General features: G+C 37.1%; 1 protein-coding gene across 4 annotated transcripts in view; it reads left to right on the top strand.

Annotated features, from left to right (window-relative positions):
• ANAPC1 (anaphase promoting complex subunit 1) overlaps positions 1–17,210 on the top strand; it is a 114,189-nt gene that overhangs the window by 51,523 nt on the left and 45,456 nt on the right. For all 4 annotated transcript variants that reach the window (XM_055378288.2, XM_031008101.3, XM_055378289.1 and 1 more), the window contains 7 exons: positions 1,280–1,428; positions 6,721–6,799; positions 7,410–7,446; positions 7,541–7,611; positions 9,975–10,153; positions 13,169–13,383; positions 15,653–15,771. In XM_055378288.2, coding sequence (XP_055234263.1) covers positions 1,280–1,428; positions 6,721–6,799; positions 7,410–7,446; positions 7,541–7,611; positions 9,975–10,153; positions 13,169–13,383; positions 15,653–15,771 — 849 coding nt within the window. The remainder of the gene's footprint in view (positions 1–1,279; positions 1,429–6,720; positions 6,800–7,409; positions 7,447–7,540; positions 7,612–9,974; positions 10,154–13,168; positions 13,384–15,652; positions 15,772–17,210) is intronic.

Genomic DNA, 17,210 nt, shown 5'->3' with positions numbered 1-17,210 from the left:
GATCCACCCGCCTCGGCCTCCCAAAGTGCTGGGATTACAGGCGTGAGCCACCGCGCCAGGCCACCAAGGATGCTTTTAACTTAGACTTGTAGTGTACAGTTAGTACCACTAACCATATGCTACTTAAATTCAATTAAAATAAAACATATATTTCCTCAGTGCACTAGCCGCATTTTGAGAACTCAGTAGCCACATGGGGCTAGTGCTACCATATTGGACAGTGCAGATACAGACACAGAACATTTCCATCACCACTGTACTATCCTAGACCCTGAGCTAAAGGTACTGAAATTTGGGTCCCAGTTGTTGGAACAGACCTGAATCCTGGATGTTTCTTTTGTTTTTTTCACCTTTAGGGTTAGGGCAAGATTTTTGATTAGATTCTGCTTTTTTTTTTTTTTTTTTTGAGACAGGGTCTCACTCTGTCACCCAGACGGGAGTGCAGTGGTACGATCTTGGCTCACTGCATCCTCTGCCTTCCAGGCTCAAGCGATTCTCCTGCCTCAGCCTCCCAAGTGCCTGGGATTGCCTGGGGTTATAGATGTGTGCCACCACACCTGGCTAATTTTTGTATTTTTAGTAGTGATGGGGTTTCACCATGTTGGCCAGGCTGGCCTCGAACTCCTGACCTCAAGTGATCCACCTGACTCAGCCTCCCAAGGGGCTGGGATTACAGGTGTTAGCCACCACATCCAGCCTTTGGTTAGATTCTTTATATGCCTTGGGAACAAGAATTTGCTAAATTTCCATCCAGGATGGGATAAAATAGAAGTCATTTAAATTCTACATTTAATAACATAGTTACTTATGTACTGTGGCAGAAAACATGAAGCATTTTGGAGAATATGGAAAAACGTTATTCCTTTTTTTTTCTTTTTTTTTTTTTGAGACAGAGTCTCGCTCTGTCTCTTAGGCGTGATCTCGGCTCACTGCAACCTCCACCTCCCGGGTTCAGGTGATTCTTCTGCCTCAGTCTCCCAAGTAGCTGGGACTATGGGTGCGCACCACCAGGCCCAGCTAATTTTTTTTTGTATTTTTAGTAGAGATGGGGTTTCACCATATTGGCCAGGCTGTTCTTTAACTCCTGACCTCGTGATCCACCTGCTTGGGCCTCCCAAATTACTGGGGTTACAGGCGTGAGCCACTGCACACGGCTGGAAAAATATTATTCTAGTTGTTTCAAAATGACAAGTAACTGTTGATCATCTTCTGTTTAAAATAAAATAATGTTGTCTTAATGTATTTTCTTGTCTTTTTGAATATTTATCTAATTTTAAAGGTCAAACAGGATTTATGCATCATCCATCATTTTTTACATCTGAGCCACCAAGTATTTATCAGTGGGTGAGTTCTTGTCTGAAGGGTGAAGGAATGCCACCTTATCCTTACCTCCCTGGAATCTGTGAAAGAAGCAGACTTGTAGTCTTGGTATGTATGTGGAGTGTTACTACCTATCTCCTTTTTCTTTTAAAATTTAGTTTTAAAAAGTACACCTAATATTAAGTTTTTCTTTCTGTGTATAGTTCTGTGAATTTCAGTACGTGTATAGATTCATGTAATTACTACAATTAGGATATAGAACATTTACATCACCCTCAAAAATTTCTCTCATGATTTTGAGACTTATCCAAGTTGTTTCCTGTATCGACAGTTCATTGCATTCTATGGCTAATTAGTAGTTGATTGCATGAATGTGCCATAGTTGGTTTTTCATTCAAGATAATTGGGTTGATTTCAGTTTTTAGCAATTGTAAATATAGATGCTGTCAGCATTCATGCTTAGCGTTTTATGTGAACGTAAGTTTTGCTTTCTCTAGGACAGGTACCTAGGAGTAGGATTGATGGGTCATATAGTTAAGTTTATATTTTGTTTTTAAAGAAACTGTCATCTGTTTTCCAGAGTGGCTCTTCCATTTTACATTTTTACCAGCAATATTTAAGAGATCATTTACCTGCATTCTTGTTGGTGTTTGGTATTGTCACTCTTTTTTATTTTTGTCTTTCTGAGAGATGTGTAGTTATACCTCATTGTGGTTTTAATTTGCATTTTCCTAATGGCTAATGATGTTTTCAGGGTTCTAGGTATGAGGTTTTGTCAGATATGTGGTTTGCAGATATTTTCTTCTGGTTTCTACCTTGTCTTGTCTCGTCATTCTCTTAATACATCAAAGAGCAAAAGTGTTTAATTTTGATGAAGCTAGTTTATCTGTATTTTTCTTTAATGGATGTTGCTTTTAGTGTCATGTCTAATAATTCTTTGTTTAACTTCAGGTTTTGAAGATTTTCTCCTGGGTTTCTTTGCATGTTTTACATTTAGATCTCTAATCCATTTTGTTAATCTTTTATAACATGTCAGGTGTTAAGTCAAGGTTTTTATTATTTCATTTGGATATCCAGTTCTTTCAGCACTGTTTTTTGAAAAGACTATCCTTTCTTTATTGCACTTGCACTTTTGTCAAAAGTTAATTTGGCCACATTCTTGTGTGTCTGTTTCTGGACTTTCTATTCTGGTTCATTGATCTTTGTGGCTGTCTACGCTGTCATTACTGTAGCTTTATAGTAAGTCTTTAAAATTGATTAGCGTTACTCCTCCCTTCATTACTCTTCTTGCCTTTTCATACTGATTTTATTTTCATTTTTATTTTTGAGACAGAGTCTCACTCTGTCGCCTAGGCTAGAGTGCAGTGGAGTGATCTCAGCTCACTGCAACCTCCACCTTCTGGGTTCAGGCGATTCTCCTGCCTCAGCCTCCCAAATAGCTGGGATTACAGGTGTGAGCCACCGTGCCCGTCCCATACTGATTTTATAATCAGCTTGTCTATAGCTACAAAGAAAAATCCTGCTGAAATTTTTTTCAAGAAACACTTCTTTATTTATTTTTATTATTTTTTGTTTACCTCTAGCTGCAAATCTCATGATTTGTTTATTTTTAGAAATTAGTTTATTATTACTGGTTAATACATGTCCAAGATCAAACCTTCATATAGAACCATAGGGCTGTAACGGTGAATAAGGTAAGTTGCTTGGCATACCTGTTCCTCAGTCCCCCCATCCTGGAGCAGCCTGCTCATAGGCCCCTTGTGGGCCTTTCCAGGTGGGGTCTTCCCAGGCTTGCCGGAGAACCATATGCTTTTGTCCCTTCTCTCAGATGTTGGCAGACTGTAAATGTCTTTGCCCCCTGCCCTTCTTTTTCTTTACATTTTGCTCTGCTTCATGGTGAGAAGTGCTTCAGAGTCCCCCCCATGGCTCCAAAACAGACATACAGAATGATGATTCTGTTTAAAAAACACAGATTTTTTTAATGATAGCAAAATATATATAACATAATATTTGTCATTGAAATTGTTATTATTGTTTCTTGAGACGGAGTCACTCTGTTGCCCAGGCTGGAGTGCAGTGGCACAATCTCGGCTCACTGCAACCTCCGCCACCTAGGTTGAAGCGATTCTCCTGCCTCAGCCTCCCGAGTAGCTGGGATTACAGGCGTTAGTCACCAAGTCTGGCTAATTTTTGTATTTTTAGTAGAGATGGGGGTTCACCATGTTGGCCAGGCTGGTCTTGAACTCCTGACGTCAGGTGATCTGCCCACCTTGGCCTCCCAAAGTGCAGGGGTTACAGGCGTGAGCCACTGTGCCCGGCCTGAAATTATTTTTGAGTGTACAATCCAGTGGCGTTGAATACGTTCACATTGTTACGTTGCCGTCACCACTGTCCGTACCCAAGACTTTTTCATCATCCCCAACATAAACTCTGTACCTATTAGACAGTGACTCCCCATTCCCCTTCCTCCCAGGCCCTAGTAATTCCATTCTGTTTCTTATGAATTTGTCTCTTGTAAGTACCTCATGTTATGGGAATCAAGCAATATTTATCTCTCTGTGTCTGGCTTATTTCACTTAGCATAATGTTTTCAATGTTCATCCATATTGTAGCATGTATCAAAATTACATTGTTTTAAAGGCAGTATTCTATATAGTATTCCATTGTATGGATATACCACAATTTATCATTTCACCTGATGATGGACATTTGGGTTGTTTCCACCTTTTGACTGTTGCGAATAGTGCTGCTGTGAACCATGGGTATGCAAATATCTGTTCAAGTCTCTGCTTTCAGTTCTTTTTAATATATACCTGGTGGTGGAATTGTTGGGTCATATGGTAGGTAGTTCGATGTTTAACTTTTTGAGGAACTGCTAAACTCATTTTCATAGTGGCTATACCATTTTACATCCTTATCAGCAATGCAAGAGGAAGGGTTCCAATTTCTCCACAGTCTTGCCAACACATATTATTATTTTCTATTTGTTTTTTTAAAAATTATAGCCATCCTAGTATTTATGAAGTGATATCTCATTGTTTTGATTTGCCTCCTTAATGATTAGTGATATTGAGCATATTTTCTTGTGTTTATTGGCCATTTACATATCTTCTTTGAAGAAAGATCTATGCAGATCTTTTGTGTATTTGAAAATTGGATTTTTATTTTCGAGTTTAGGCATTTTTATGCTCTAGATATTAATGTGTCAGATACATGATTTGCAAATATTTTATCCCATTCTATAGGTTTTTCTGTGAATGTCTTTTCAGTAAAACTGGCATGAGTGCTCAGTTTACCTCTCTGGCCTTTCGTCTTAGTTTTATCCTCTTGGTATTCCTTGATAACTTGTCAGCTCAGAGATCTATTTATAAAAATATGAATTTATTTTTATTTATAAAAATATTCTGAAAAATATCAACAGAAGCCCTTGTTGATAGGTTTTTGGTTTCGTCATTATAAGCTTTATTGGACTTTTTTTATTTTTTATTTTTTTAATTTGAGACAGGGTCTTACTCTGTCACCCAGGCTGGAGTGCAGTGGTGCAATCATGGCTCACTGCAGCCTCAACCTCCTGGGGCTCAAGCCGTCCTTCCACCTCGGCCTCCTGAGTAGCTGGGACCACAGGTGCACACCATCACACCCGGCTAATTTTTGTATTTTTAGTAGAGATGGGGTTTTGCCATGTTGCCCAGGCTGGTCTTGAACTCCTGACCGCAAGTGATAAATTTTTTTTATGTGATGTTTAGCTAATGAGACATTTGTAGTAACCTTCTAGCTTATGGTTGCTCTTTTTCTATTGAGTCACTTGTATATGCGGAGATGGCATTGTCTGTGTACCATTTGTTGAAATGAGGGAAAGGAAGGAAGTGAGATAACATTTATTGGGAGCCTGTTGTCTTCAAGGAACTTTATGTATGTTTTCTCATTTAATAGAGAGATCTTATGTACTTTTGTGTTTGTGTTATATGTTGAATATTTTAACTCTTTTGAGAGACTTTTTCCTTTGTCTTTTTCTTTTCCTCTTCAAAGCAAATAACACTACAGCTCTGTACTACTAGATACTTCTTAGATAGTGAGAGAGCACTATTCGATACCTGTTGGAATGACTGAAAATAACTTTTGGTGAGGATATGGAGCAACCGGAACTCTCATACATTACTGGTGGGACTGCAAAAGTGGCATGGCACTTTGCAAAACTGTTTGGCAGTTTCTTGTGAAGTTAAACATACACTTTGGTGTTTACTTAAGAGAAATGAAAACATATGCCTACATAAAGACCCGCATGTATGTGAATGTCTTTGGGGCCAGGTGCGGTGGCATAATCTCAGCACTTTGGGAGGCCGAGGAGGGCGGATCACGAGGTCAGGAGATCGAGACCATCCTGGCCAACATGGTGAAACCCTGTCTCTACTAAAAATACAAAAATTAGCTGGGCGTGGTGGCGCATGCCTGTAATCCCAGCCACTCTGGAGGCTGAGGTGGGAGAATCGCTTGAACCCAGGAGGCGGAGGTTGCAGTGAGCCGAGATCGTGCCACTGCACTCCAGCCTGGTGACATAGTGAGACTCCGTCTCAAAAAAATAAATAAATAAATAAATAAATAAATAAAGCAGCTTTGGTCATAGTGACCACAAACTGGAACCAAATGTTCATCAGTTTTTGAGTAGGTAAACAAAGTTTGGTATGTCTGTATAATGGAATACTACTTAGCATGAAAAGGAAGAAACTGGTGATCCTTGGAGAGACGTGAATGAATCTCAAAGACTTATGCTAAGTTAAAGAAGTAGCACAAAAAAGACTACATATCATATGATTCATTTACATGATATTGTAGGATAGACAAAACTGTAGAGCAAGAAAACAGATGAATTGTTTCCAGTGCTGGTGTAGGAGGAAAGGATTGACTACAAAAGGAACAAGGGAACTTTTTGGTATGATGCAAGTATACTATATTGTGAGTGTGGTAGTGGTTATGTGATGTAACATTTGTCGAAACTCACAGAGCGTACACCTAAAATGGATGAATTATTCTATGTTATAATTATTTTCTAGTTATACTTCAATTATGTAGCTAGGTGTGGTGGCTCATACCTATAATCCCAGCAGTTTGGGAGGCTGAGGCAGAAGGATTTCTCGAGGTCATGAGTTTGAGCCCAGCCTGGGCAACACAGCGAGACTCCATCTTTACAAAAAATAAAAATAATATAAAAGAATTAGCTGGGCATGGTGGTGTGTGCTTGTAGTCCTAGCTACTCTGGAGACTGAAGCAGGAAGATTACTTGAGCCAAGGAGTTTGAGGCTGCAGTGAGCTGTGATTGTGTCACTGCACTCCAGCCTGGGTGACAAAGTGAGATGCTGTCTCTGAAAAGAGAAAAATAATGTTAATTTTCTTCCTTTGCAGAGTATTGCACTGTACATACTTGGTGATGAGAGCTCGGTTTCTGATGAATCCTCACAGTATTTAACCAGAATAACTATAGGTAAGTTGGTGCAATGTTGCCTCTGGAAACAAATTTTTGTAAATGTCAGTATCAGAATTGAAAAAAGAATTGAATTTTTCTTGTTTGCTTTGGCGGCCATGTCTTACCTTTTTAGTACTGTTCTGGTCTGTTGCGGTCTGTTGTCCACAACTAATTTTCAGGTATCAGGATTACTTAAAATCTAATAAATCTTGTATTTTCAGTGCGGGTAAAAAGGACTATTTTAGCCTGAAGGAAATTATTGTACCATTGACTCTTGAACAACGTGAGTTTGAGTTGTGTGGGTCCACTTACAATGAAATTCTTTTCAGCCAAATGCAGATAGAAAATGCAGTATTCTCTGATGTGAAACCCATATGCAGGTTCTGCAGGGCCAGTTGCAGGACTTGAGCATGCATGGATTTGGGTTCGCATGGGGTGTCCTAACCAGTCTCCTGAGTATTCTGAGGGCCTTGACTGTGCTTTTCAGCCTGCCACAGTATTGCTTATTTTATTATTTTTTTAGATGTTGTTTGCTAATGGATTCTTATTTTCAAATGTCTTCTACATGTTACATGTTTTCTTTACCAGGATGACTATCAAAATTAAGTTTCATTTTGTTGCCTTTTAGCCCCCCAGAAGTTGCAAGTAGAACAAGAGGAAAACAGGTGACTTTTATTTAGACTGTGCTTTTATGTCAAACACTTAAAACAATATTATTTACTGTTCTGCTTAATAACTTTATGTTTTATTCTCTTATAGGTTTAGTTTCAGGCATTCTACATCTGTTTCTAGTCTAGCTGAAAGATTGGTTGTCTGGATGACTAATGTAGGTGAGAGCTTCTTTGTTACCTCCTAACTAGGCCGTGCTTCCTCCAGACTAGCTAGAAGTGGAAGGCATGAGGAGAGAGGGGCTCTGGCTTTGTGAAACGGCCTCACAAGATTGAGATTATGGTTCATCAAGCCATATTCTTTTTTTCTCGACAATCTCACAACTTTCATATAATAATATGTGGGATACCAGCTTTTTATCTTGGTGCATAAGGAATCTTTATTTGCCATTTAATTGGAACATTTGAGGCTGTGGCTATGTAAGCTGGTCTCTGAGAATGGAGAACTCTAATCACCCTACATACACACCTGAAATCATTGTGATACTCAGATATCAGAAATGGGTGGTTTTGGCAAAGTCTAAAAGCAATAATATAAACATTTCAGGGTATACTTTTGAAGGATAAATGCACTTTTGAAGGGATTTCAGGCACCAAGATGAACATTGAACTGGGAAGAGGAAGAGGAAGGAAAAGAGTTCTATATTCCCTATTCCCCAAACCTATGCTCCTAGGTTTTAAATTAAGTAAAATACCAAAGAAATTTTTTTTCACAAAGAACTGAAAAACAAAAATTACTGCCACGAAGACATGATTTTAAAAATGAGGATGTTATATGGGATGTATGTTAAAAAGTAAAGTTTTAATGAATATTAAAAGATAAGTTTTTGAAGTCTTATCTAAAGTATGTTCTAAATGAAGTTTCTGACAGGTTTTTTTTTTTTTTTTTTGCATTTTACCTTAAAAATGACAATAACTGTTGCATAGTATACATACAGGATACCTATGCTGAAAAATATTAGATTAGTTCTATCCATTTGTATATTGCATAATATTTAATAAGTGTTATTCTCATATAAGGAAACATTTTTTGCCTCAATAGTTAATCGACTTTTTATATTATAAATAATGCATAGTATTATAAAATTTAGAAAATCATAAGAAAAACATGATTTAATTAACCTGAGGATAAAAAAATTTAAATATGAAATATGGTATACTTACAAAATAATATGTCAAACGTATATGTTTAGTTTAGAGAATGGTACTAAAGTGAGTATTGATGTACTGGTCACCCACCCCTAGAAACAGAACATTACCCGCATAGTAGAAGGCCCTTACATATCTGTTCTTGGATGGTCCCCTCCTGTCACACACCCCAATGTTATAGTGAACCACTGCCCTACCTACATTTGTGTTACCTTACTCTTGTTTTTCTTTATAGTTTTACATCTTTATAAATTGCTAGGTTTTATGTAGTTTTGAAAATATATAGATGTAAATATGTGTTCCTTTTTCTTCACTCAACTTTGTTTTTTAAAGATTCATCCATGTCGACTCATGTAGCAGTAGCAGTGGGCCATTCATTTTCTCTGATATAGAGATTACTTTGTTTGAACATATCACAATTTAATTACCCATTCTATTGATGATAGACAATCGGACTCACCCCTTTCTCCATCTCTTTTTTTTTTTCCATAACAAACCAGTATTGCTAATGAATATTTTTATACCTGTGTCTTGGTGTACATGGGTATAAGTTTCTATATGGCTGTTGATGGATCAAATGGGTGGATTGACCTATACATACCAACTGTTTTCCAAAGTGGTTGTACCAGTGTACACTACCATTGGCTACGGATAAGAATTACTGTTGCTCGGGCCGGGCGCGGTGGCTCATGCCTGTAATCCCAGCACTTTGGGAGGCCGAGGCGGGTGGATCACGAGGTCAGGAGATCGAGACCATCCTGGCTAATATGGTGAAACCCTGTCTCTACTAAAAAAAAATTACAAAAAAAATTAGCCGGGCATGGTGGTGGGCGCCTGTAGTCCCAGCTACTCGGGAGGCTGAGGCAGGAGAATGGCGTGAACCCGGGAGGAGGAGCTTGCAGTGAGCCAAGATCGCGCCACTGCACTCCATCCTGGGCGACAGAGCGAGACTCCATCTCAAAAAAAAAGAAAAAAAGAATAAAAAGAATTATTATTGCTCTACATAGTTGCCAACATTTAGTATTGATTGGCTTTGACATTTATATTTCTCAGTGGCTTTAATTTGCATTTTCCTGATCACTAATTAGGTAGAGCATCTTTTCATATGCATGTTGCCCATTTATGTTTCCCCTTCTAGGAAATGTCTTTCTGTCCTTTATATTTTTCTATTAGATTGTCTTTTTTTCTTCAGGTTTTTACAGGTTCTTTCAAAGAGACTTCCTATTCTAGTCCCTGATGTCAAGACATTAGTCTGGTAGTAAGATGAATAAAATGAATTTATTTGTCAGGATAGATATTGTTGCCAACTTCAGTCAGGATAATTGGGACAGTGGCAAGTCTAAATTAAAATTTTTCTCTCTTCCTTTAACCATTAGGATTCACTTTAAGAGATTTGGAAACTCTTCCCTTTGGAATTGCTCTTCCCATCAGAGATGCAATTTATCACTGTCGTGAGCAGCCTGCCTCAGACTGGCCAGAAGCTGTCTGTCTCTTGATTGGACGTCAGGATCTTTCCAAGCAGGCCTGCGAAGGAAACTTACCCAAAGGGAAGTCTGTGAGTATCAACATAGAAAGTTCAGAGTTCCAATTTTAGCCTTAAATAAAATCATAAAGTAGAAATGTTCTTCATTTTCCTTTAAGGCTTTTTCTAAGTATATATATTAGCTTGTCTTTTATATTATATGCCAGACGGGGTTTGTAATTGTACGTGTCTTATTAATTGTTAAGTTGAGCATAGGAGCAGGAGATTTTGTGAATGTTCTGTCTTGTGCCTGGATCTTTCTTTGCCTTGAATCGGGACAAGTCCTGAGGGTAGTCATGGAAACTACCATGGCTGTTTGCCTACTTGTACCATATTAGTAATTAACCACTTTGTAATTATTACATAGGAAAAGGGAGAGCACATATATCCTGAATTTGGATGAGTAATTATATATAAATATTTTCTACTGCATATTTTTTGAGGTGTTGAATTTTTTGAATTTAACCTTTTAAATAGGTGTAAACATATTTGTTTAATCACATAAAACTGCAGCCCCAGGGAAAAAATGTGTTTTTTTCAGTAGAGTTGTTTAAAAAGATGTCTTAAGCTATCCCTCCCGAAATACTGTCTTTCTTCAATCATCAAGTCTGTTTTTTTTTTTTAAATGAGTTCTAGGAATCCTGCAAGTAGAAAGTTAAATTATTTCATTACTCTCCAATTATCTTTTTAAAATCATCCTCAAAACTTGAAAATGAAACTTTTAAAACTTATTCTAGAATTCTAGGTAACTTTAAAAAATGAACAGTAGAATCTCATCAAGGAGGATTCAGGAATAATAATTCCACTCCTGGTGACTCTTTTATGTTCATGTCCCTGAGAAGACAGTGGGAATTTGGCCTTACCTCTTAGTAGCTTTTGAATCAATACATAATAATCAGTACATTGTAACTATGAGTCACCTTAGGTCTTATTACTACATCTTCAGAGCCTATATCAAAACTTACTCCTAACCTCAGAGTTGCCTAATGTGTACCCATGCCGGAGTCAGTTTCCATGGGCATCTGATCTCCAGCACGGTCATCCCAGCACGTCTCTCCTTTAATCTGCGCCTCAATCACAGCTCTTCGTTGAATTAGTATTGACATCCTGTTTTAAACAGAAAACAAATCTTTTTGCTTATAAAATGATTTTCCTGTGAGAGAGAGCAGTTCAGCACCATTAGCATTAAAACATTAATCTGTATTTGAATGTCATTTTAAGTAATTATGTCTAAATACAGTTTGTTCAGTTATTTGAGGCTACATTTTATAACTAATCCCATCTAAATTTATTTTGTCACTGTTTGAGACTGTGTTTTATAGCTAACTCACCCATTAGAATATAGTTTTTTTTTAAATTAGATATTTTATAGGAACTAAAAATGAATTTTTAGGAACTAAAAGTGACTGTTTGGTCGTATCTACTTTTTTTTCAGGCTAACCTTGTTTTCACATTAAATGTTGCAAAACTTTAACATTTCAACTTGGAGTTATTCTTTTGTTAAAAGAGTATAATACTGTTTTTGAGAGAATATGATATGATTCCATGCAATTCACATCTGTGTTGCAGTTAGATTTAATTATTTGGACTGGGAAGCCCCATATTAAAGCACATGCTGGGCTTAGAACATGATGACAATCAAGGAATTTACCCTCTTACTTGTTTTCCTGCAGTTCAGTACTTTTCCTTCTAAGAAATTTTTATTGGAAACACATTTTTTTAAAAATAGTGAAAACTGGCTGGGTGTGGTGGCGCATGCCTGTAATCTCAGCACTTTGGGGTGGCCAAGGTGGAGGACTGCTTGAGCCCAGGAGTTTGAGACCAGCCTAGGCAACATAGTGAGACCTCATCTCTACTTAAAACAATTTTTTAAAAAATTTAGCCAGGTGTGGTGGTATGTGCCTGTAGTCCTAGCTATTTGGGAGGCTGAGGTGGTTGGATCTCCTTGAGGTGAGGAGTTCAAGACCAGCCTGGTCAACAGGGCAAGACTCTGTCTCTACAAAAAATAAAAATTATCTGGGTGGGCGGTGCACATATGTAGTCCCAGCTACTCAGGAGGCTAAGGTTGAAAGACTGCTTGAGCCCAAGAGGTGGAGGTTGCAGGGAGCCAGGATCACACCACTGCACTCCAGCCTGAGTGGCAGAGTAAGACCCTGTCTCAAAAAAAAAAAAAAAAAAAAAAAAAAAAACTTAATAATGAAATCCCACCATGATCCTGTCTATTTAAAGTAGTAAAGTAAAAAGTATTTCATTGTGTGACTTTCCCCAACCCTTGCTGTATATCCTTTCAGGCTTTTTTCCTTCTCCTTCTATTAATGAACAGACAATATTTAAATTAGCATTATTAGCAGTGAGTAGTATTCATATTCTACTTGCAATAAATTTTTTTAAAAAATGATCAGGATGTAGTTAGATTTTTTTTTATAGTTTATTCAGAATATTTCTCTGTTCGTATCCAGCCCCTTGACTGTTGTTCTAAATTTAAACTCTCTCTGTCATTTCCAAATATTTCCAAGTAGGCAATGTAGTACTTTTGTTTGTTTGTTTGTTTTGTTTGTTTGTTTGAGACAGAATCTCACTCTGTCACCCAGGCTGGAGTACAGTGGCACGATCTCGGCTCACTGTAACCTTTGCCTCCTGCGTTCAAGTGATTCTCCAGCCTCAGCCTCCCCAGTAGCTGGGACTACAGGCGTGCGCCACTGTGTCTGGCTAGCTAATTTTTGTATTTTTAGTAGAGACCGGGTTTCACCATGTTGGCCAGGCTGGTCTGGAACCCCTGGCCTCGGGTGATCCGTCCACCTCGGCCTCCCAAAGTGCTGGGATTACAGAGTGTGAGCCACCACACCCGGCCAGCAATATAGTACTTTTTAGAAAGATTTGTAGATTAGAGTCCCAGTATACATTGCGGCCCCAACCCATGCCTGCTTTGGAAAACATATTTTCTCTGTGCTAGTATAGTCATGGCACATCAGCCTATATATCCTCATGTTCAGTAAGTGCATGTTAACTGCTTTTGAAATTATTATTACAATAAAGTCTGTTACTCAGGTGCTCTCATCAGATGTTCCTTCAGGAACAGAAACTGAGGAGGAAGATGATGGCATGAATGACATGAATCACGAGGTCATGTCATTAATATGGAGTGAAGATTTAAGGGTGCAGGATGTGCGAAGGCTTCTTCAGAGTGCGCATCCTGTCCGTGTCAACGTAGTGCAGTACCCAGAGCTCAGTGACCACGAGTTCATTGAGGAAAAGGAAAACAGGTGAAAGAAAACACGTGCACTATCTCTTGTCACGTTTCATTGTTACATTTGTGTCTTGTTTATATTTGTTTTTCCTTCAGGTTTTTAGCATTTAAAACCCTAAAGAGATTTAAAAGATACTTTCAAGTGAAAATATGCCCTGTGTTTTAAGTTTTCATCCAACTTCAACAAACCACGTGTGTTAGCAAAATGTCTTTGGCTTTTGAGGACGTAATTGTTGTATTTCATATCGTCCTCCTCTTGAAATACATATAACAGTTTACTTTTTAGAAAAGGTGAATGTAAAACTATTTTGCCTGATAGTTACCTTAAGAATTTACAAACAAGGAAAACACTGGACTTGTTTTTCTGTGTCTTGATCAGGAATAGATTTTGAGGTTAGTGTGGTTTTTAGTGTAGTTTAAACTTGTATGAGTATTTTTTTTTTTTGGATATGATAGACGATACTCCAAATAAAAATAGATAAGGCTTTCTTCTGCCACTCCCCTGCACAGGATACATCCCTTGATACATTATAAGACTCACATGCCTATGACATTCCAGAGCTATTCTCTTGGGACACTTCTGTTTTAAAATTCTCTCCTGTTCTTTTATCTGCTTGTCTCTATCATTCATCTGCCACTGTTTTCTAGTTCTCTTTACTTTTTTTATGGTACTGTTTTGAGGGGAGCCGTCACCCACACCCACAGGCTGCTGAAGATCTGAATTAGTTGTGATTTCCATATTAACTGTTTCCTCTCCACATGTACCCAGTTATTAGTTACCTGTGAATAAAAAGATGGAGTGACAGAAGTTGAGTTTAGAGCATAGGATTTATGAGCATGGCCTCTAGAGCCAGGCATGGCCATGCTGTGCTGGGTGACTTTGGTTAAATTACTTTACCTCTTGTTGCCTCAGTTGCTTCATCTGTAAAAATAGGCATACTTCATGGGATGGTGCTGTGTATCAAGTGAATTATTTTTACATAGCACTTAGAATACTGCCCAGTACATAGTAAAGCTCAGTGCAGTCAGCCATTATTAGTAGTAGAGTTCATTGATTCTAAGATGCAAGTTTTTTCACTTTTTAATATCTCTGAAATCAGATGTGTATCTCAGTGAACAGGTGTCATAGTTTAATTGGCAGTGCTTTTTCTTTCTTAGTTTCTCATGAAATAATGATACATCTTATCAGTGGCATCTTATATTCAGGGGATGTAATATTGTTCTCATTATAATTTTGTTACTTGTGCAAAGTTGAAGTGAATTATGTGTAAGATTTCCTCTAAAAAAATTCTATGGGTTCCAACAGCCTCTTGGCTTTGAATTTTCCTGATCCCAAATTAATGTTGTGGTTGTGTTCCCAGAGAATCTTTAAGATAGCAAAATTTTTCTTTCCAGTTAGCTAGAAAAGCAGTTATGTGTGTCCAGTTAAGGAGGGAGTATGCTTATGAATAGCTTTGTCTGCAGAGAAAATGTTCGTCAGTTGTCAGCCTCTGAAGGGATATTTCTGTGTCTTCAGATATAACTTGTATAAGCGTTTCTTAGTTATAAATGCCCTACTTCCAAAATTTCTGTTAGTTTTTTTTAAGTGGCTATATGGAATGTTAAGCTATTTTAACATAGGAACAAGTTGAAGAGTGGTATATTAATTTCACAGTAGAGCCTACAGAAACCATTTTAACCTTGAACATACCTGATACATAATGGTATTAGTCCTATAAATCTAGCCATCATGTAAGTGAAACCAATCTGTATTTCCCTTGGAAACACCATGAAATCCATTCACCTCTAACACAAGGACCTTGTTTCTTTTCTTGTGTACAGGCCACAGAAATGGTACTTCTGAGGCTGTATTGGCAAAAGGGATGGGAGGAGGATCCCACATGTACTGAGGACAGCTAGACTGAAATTAAGACAGTGATAAAACCCCCAAAAGTACTGTATTTTCCTTTGAGAAGGTTAGCATCCATCGGAGTGGAATTTCTTTAAATTTCTTTTTTTTGAATGCCTAGAGAGAGTCGGCTTGGTTTATAGGACAGGTGGTTTTCATTCAATGTAAATATGAAACAAAACAAAGGAAATACGTCTCTCCCTAAGAGTGTAATAGGAACAAGAATATTAAAATGAAAATAATCATGTTTGGGTAGTTCACGCACATCTTTGTATGAATTTACTTTGAGACAACTTCAGTTTACACAGTACACCTTCTTTTGAAATACTTACAGATGATATTTCAATTGCGCTTTGCTTTAAACATTTTCACATGTTGGTTTTTACTTTAATTACAGATTGCTCCAATTGTGTCAGCGAACTATGGCTCTTCCTGTAGGACGAGGAATGTTTACCTTGTTTTCGTACCATCCTGTTCCAACAGAGCCATTGCCTATTCCTAAATTGAATCTGACTGGTATGTTAAATTCTGGGCTCAATGAGAAAGGAAAATGATTAAGTACATGCATTAAGTGTAGTTCTTTAAATTAGTTAAAACAAAAGAAATGCTCCCTCTATCCCCAGTGATTTTAAATTTTCCTAATAGCTGCTGTAGTGGTTACCACAGCTCAAATGCCATGTCAAACTAAACTTTGAGAGAAGCAGAATATAGTTCATTACTCATTTTTGCTTTTTAATGAGGTGATTTCAAGATATAAAAAGTCACTTGGAGAAGTTCAGAAAGATATTATTGATAACGATGAGACTATTGAATTTTAAATAATCTTAAGTATAATATGTAAAAATATTTAGTTTTAAAATAGTTTGAACAGATGATCATTGTATAAATCAAGAAATGTACTAAGCAAAAAGAGAAAAAATGGTCACTTGCAGTACTCCCACTCTTCTGCGTCACTCCTTTTAACATTTTAGTATATATGTTTACTAAGTTTATTTCCACATATTTATAATTTTATATTTGTTTAATTATCAGAAAATTTAAATCTATTTTAGATTTTTAAAAAAATTTACAGTGAACATCCTTTTATATCTAGCAAATAAATGTATGTGTTTATAATTATGTGTATGTATTGTTTACATGTGTTTTTAATCGATACATTCATTTTTATTTGCTTCAGAGTATTTCATTCAGTGGATATACCATAGTTTATAGAAGCAGCCTGGTATTGTTGGAAATTACAGTTTTTTGGTATTATAAACATTGTTGGGGCGTATTCGTCCTATGTATTTAGGCTAAATGCTTAGAAGTAGAACTCTTAGGACAGCAAGATGAATGGTTTTAAGGAACATGTCAAATTGCCTTTCTGGTTGGCACAAGTTTTTATTTCTGCCATATATAACTGTAGTTATAGTCTTGATTACAATGAATTTTATAGTGCATGTCCCCCTAATGCTGATTTGAATGTGTTCTAAAGGTGACAATTACATAGTTGAAATTATCGTTGAAACTCTATTATAGTATATATGGTTTTGTGAAACCTATACAAAATGTATGTATAATGTATGTTGTAGTAGTGTATAGTATATGTGGTAGCATATAATGTATAATTTAATATATGATAAATAGTACATAATATATGCAAACATAATTGTACAGTATTTTAAATTGCATACTTTAAGAAATCCAGAGTTCCACTCAGATTTGTGAAAAGCTTGTGCTTTGAGCAGCATGCAGGAAATGAGATTGACTAAGTGAAAGAACACATTCCCATCTCCATATCATGCTTATTCTGAGCCCTAATCTCACTGAGGGACATAGTGAGCAGAGTTGCTTTTAATATTTAAATTGTCTCAGAGGTAAAGCACCTATGGCAAAATTTTAACAATTATTGATTCTTGATGGAAGGCATGGTATATAGATGTTCATTTTAGTAGTCTTTCCAACTGTTTATATGA

The sequence above is a fragment of the Gorilla gorilla genome, chromosome 12 (assembly GCF_029281585.2).
Source record: "Gorilla gorilla gorilla isolate KB3781 chromosome 12, NHGRI_mGorGor1-v2.1_pri, whole genome shotgun sequence".
Taxonomy (NCBI): domain Eukaryota; kingdom Metazoa; phylum Chordata; class Mammalia; order Primates; family Hominidae; genus Gorilla; species Gorilla gorilla.
The sequence above is the reverse complement of the archived record's forward strand: the minus strand, read 5'-3'. Positions and strand labels throughout refer to the sequence as shown.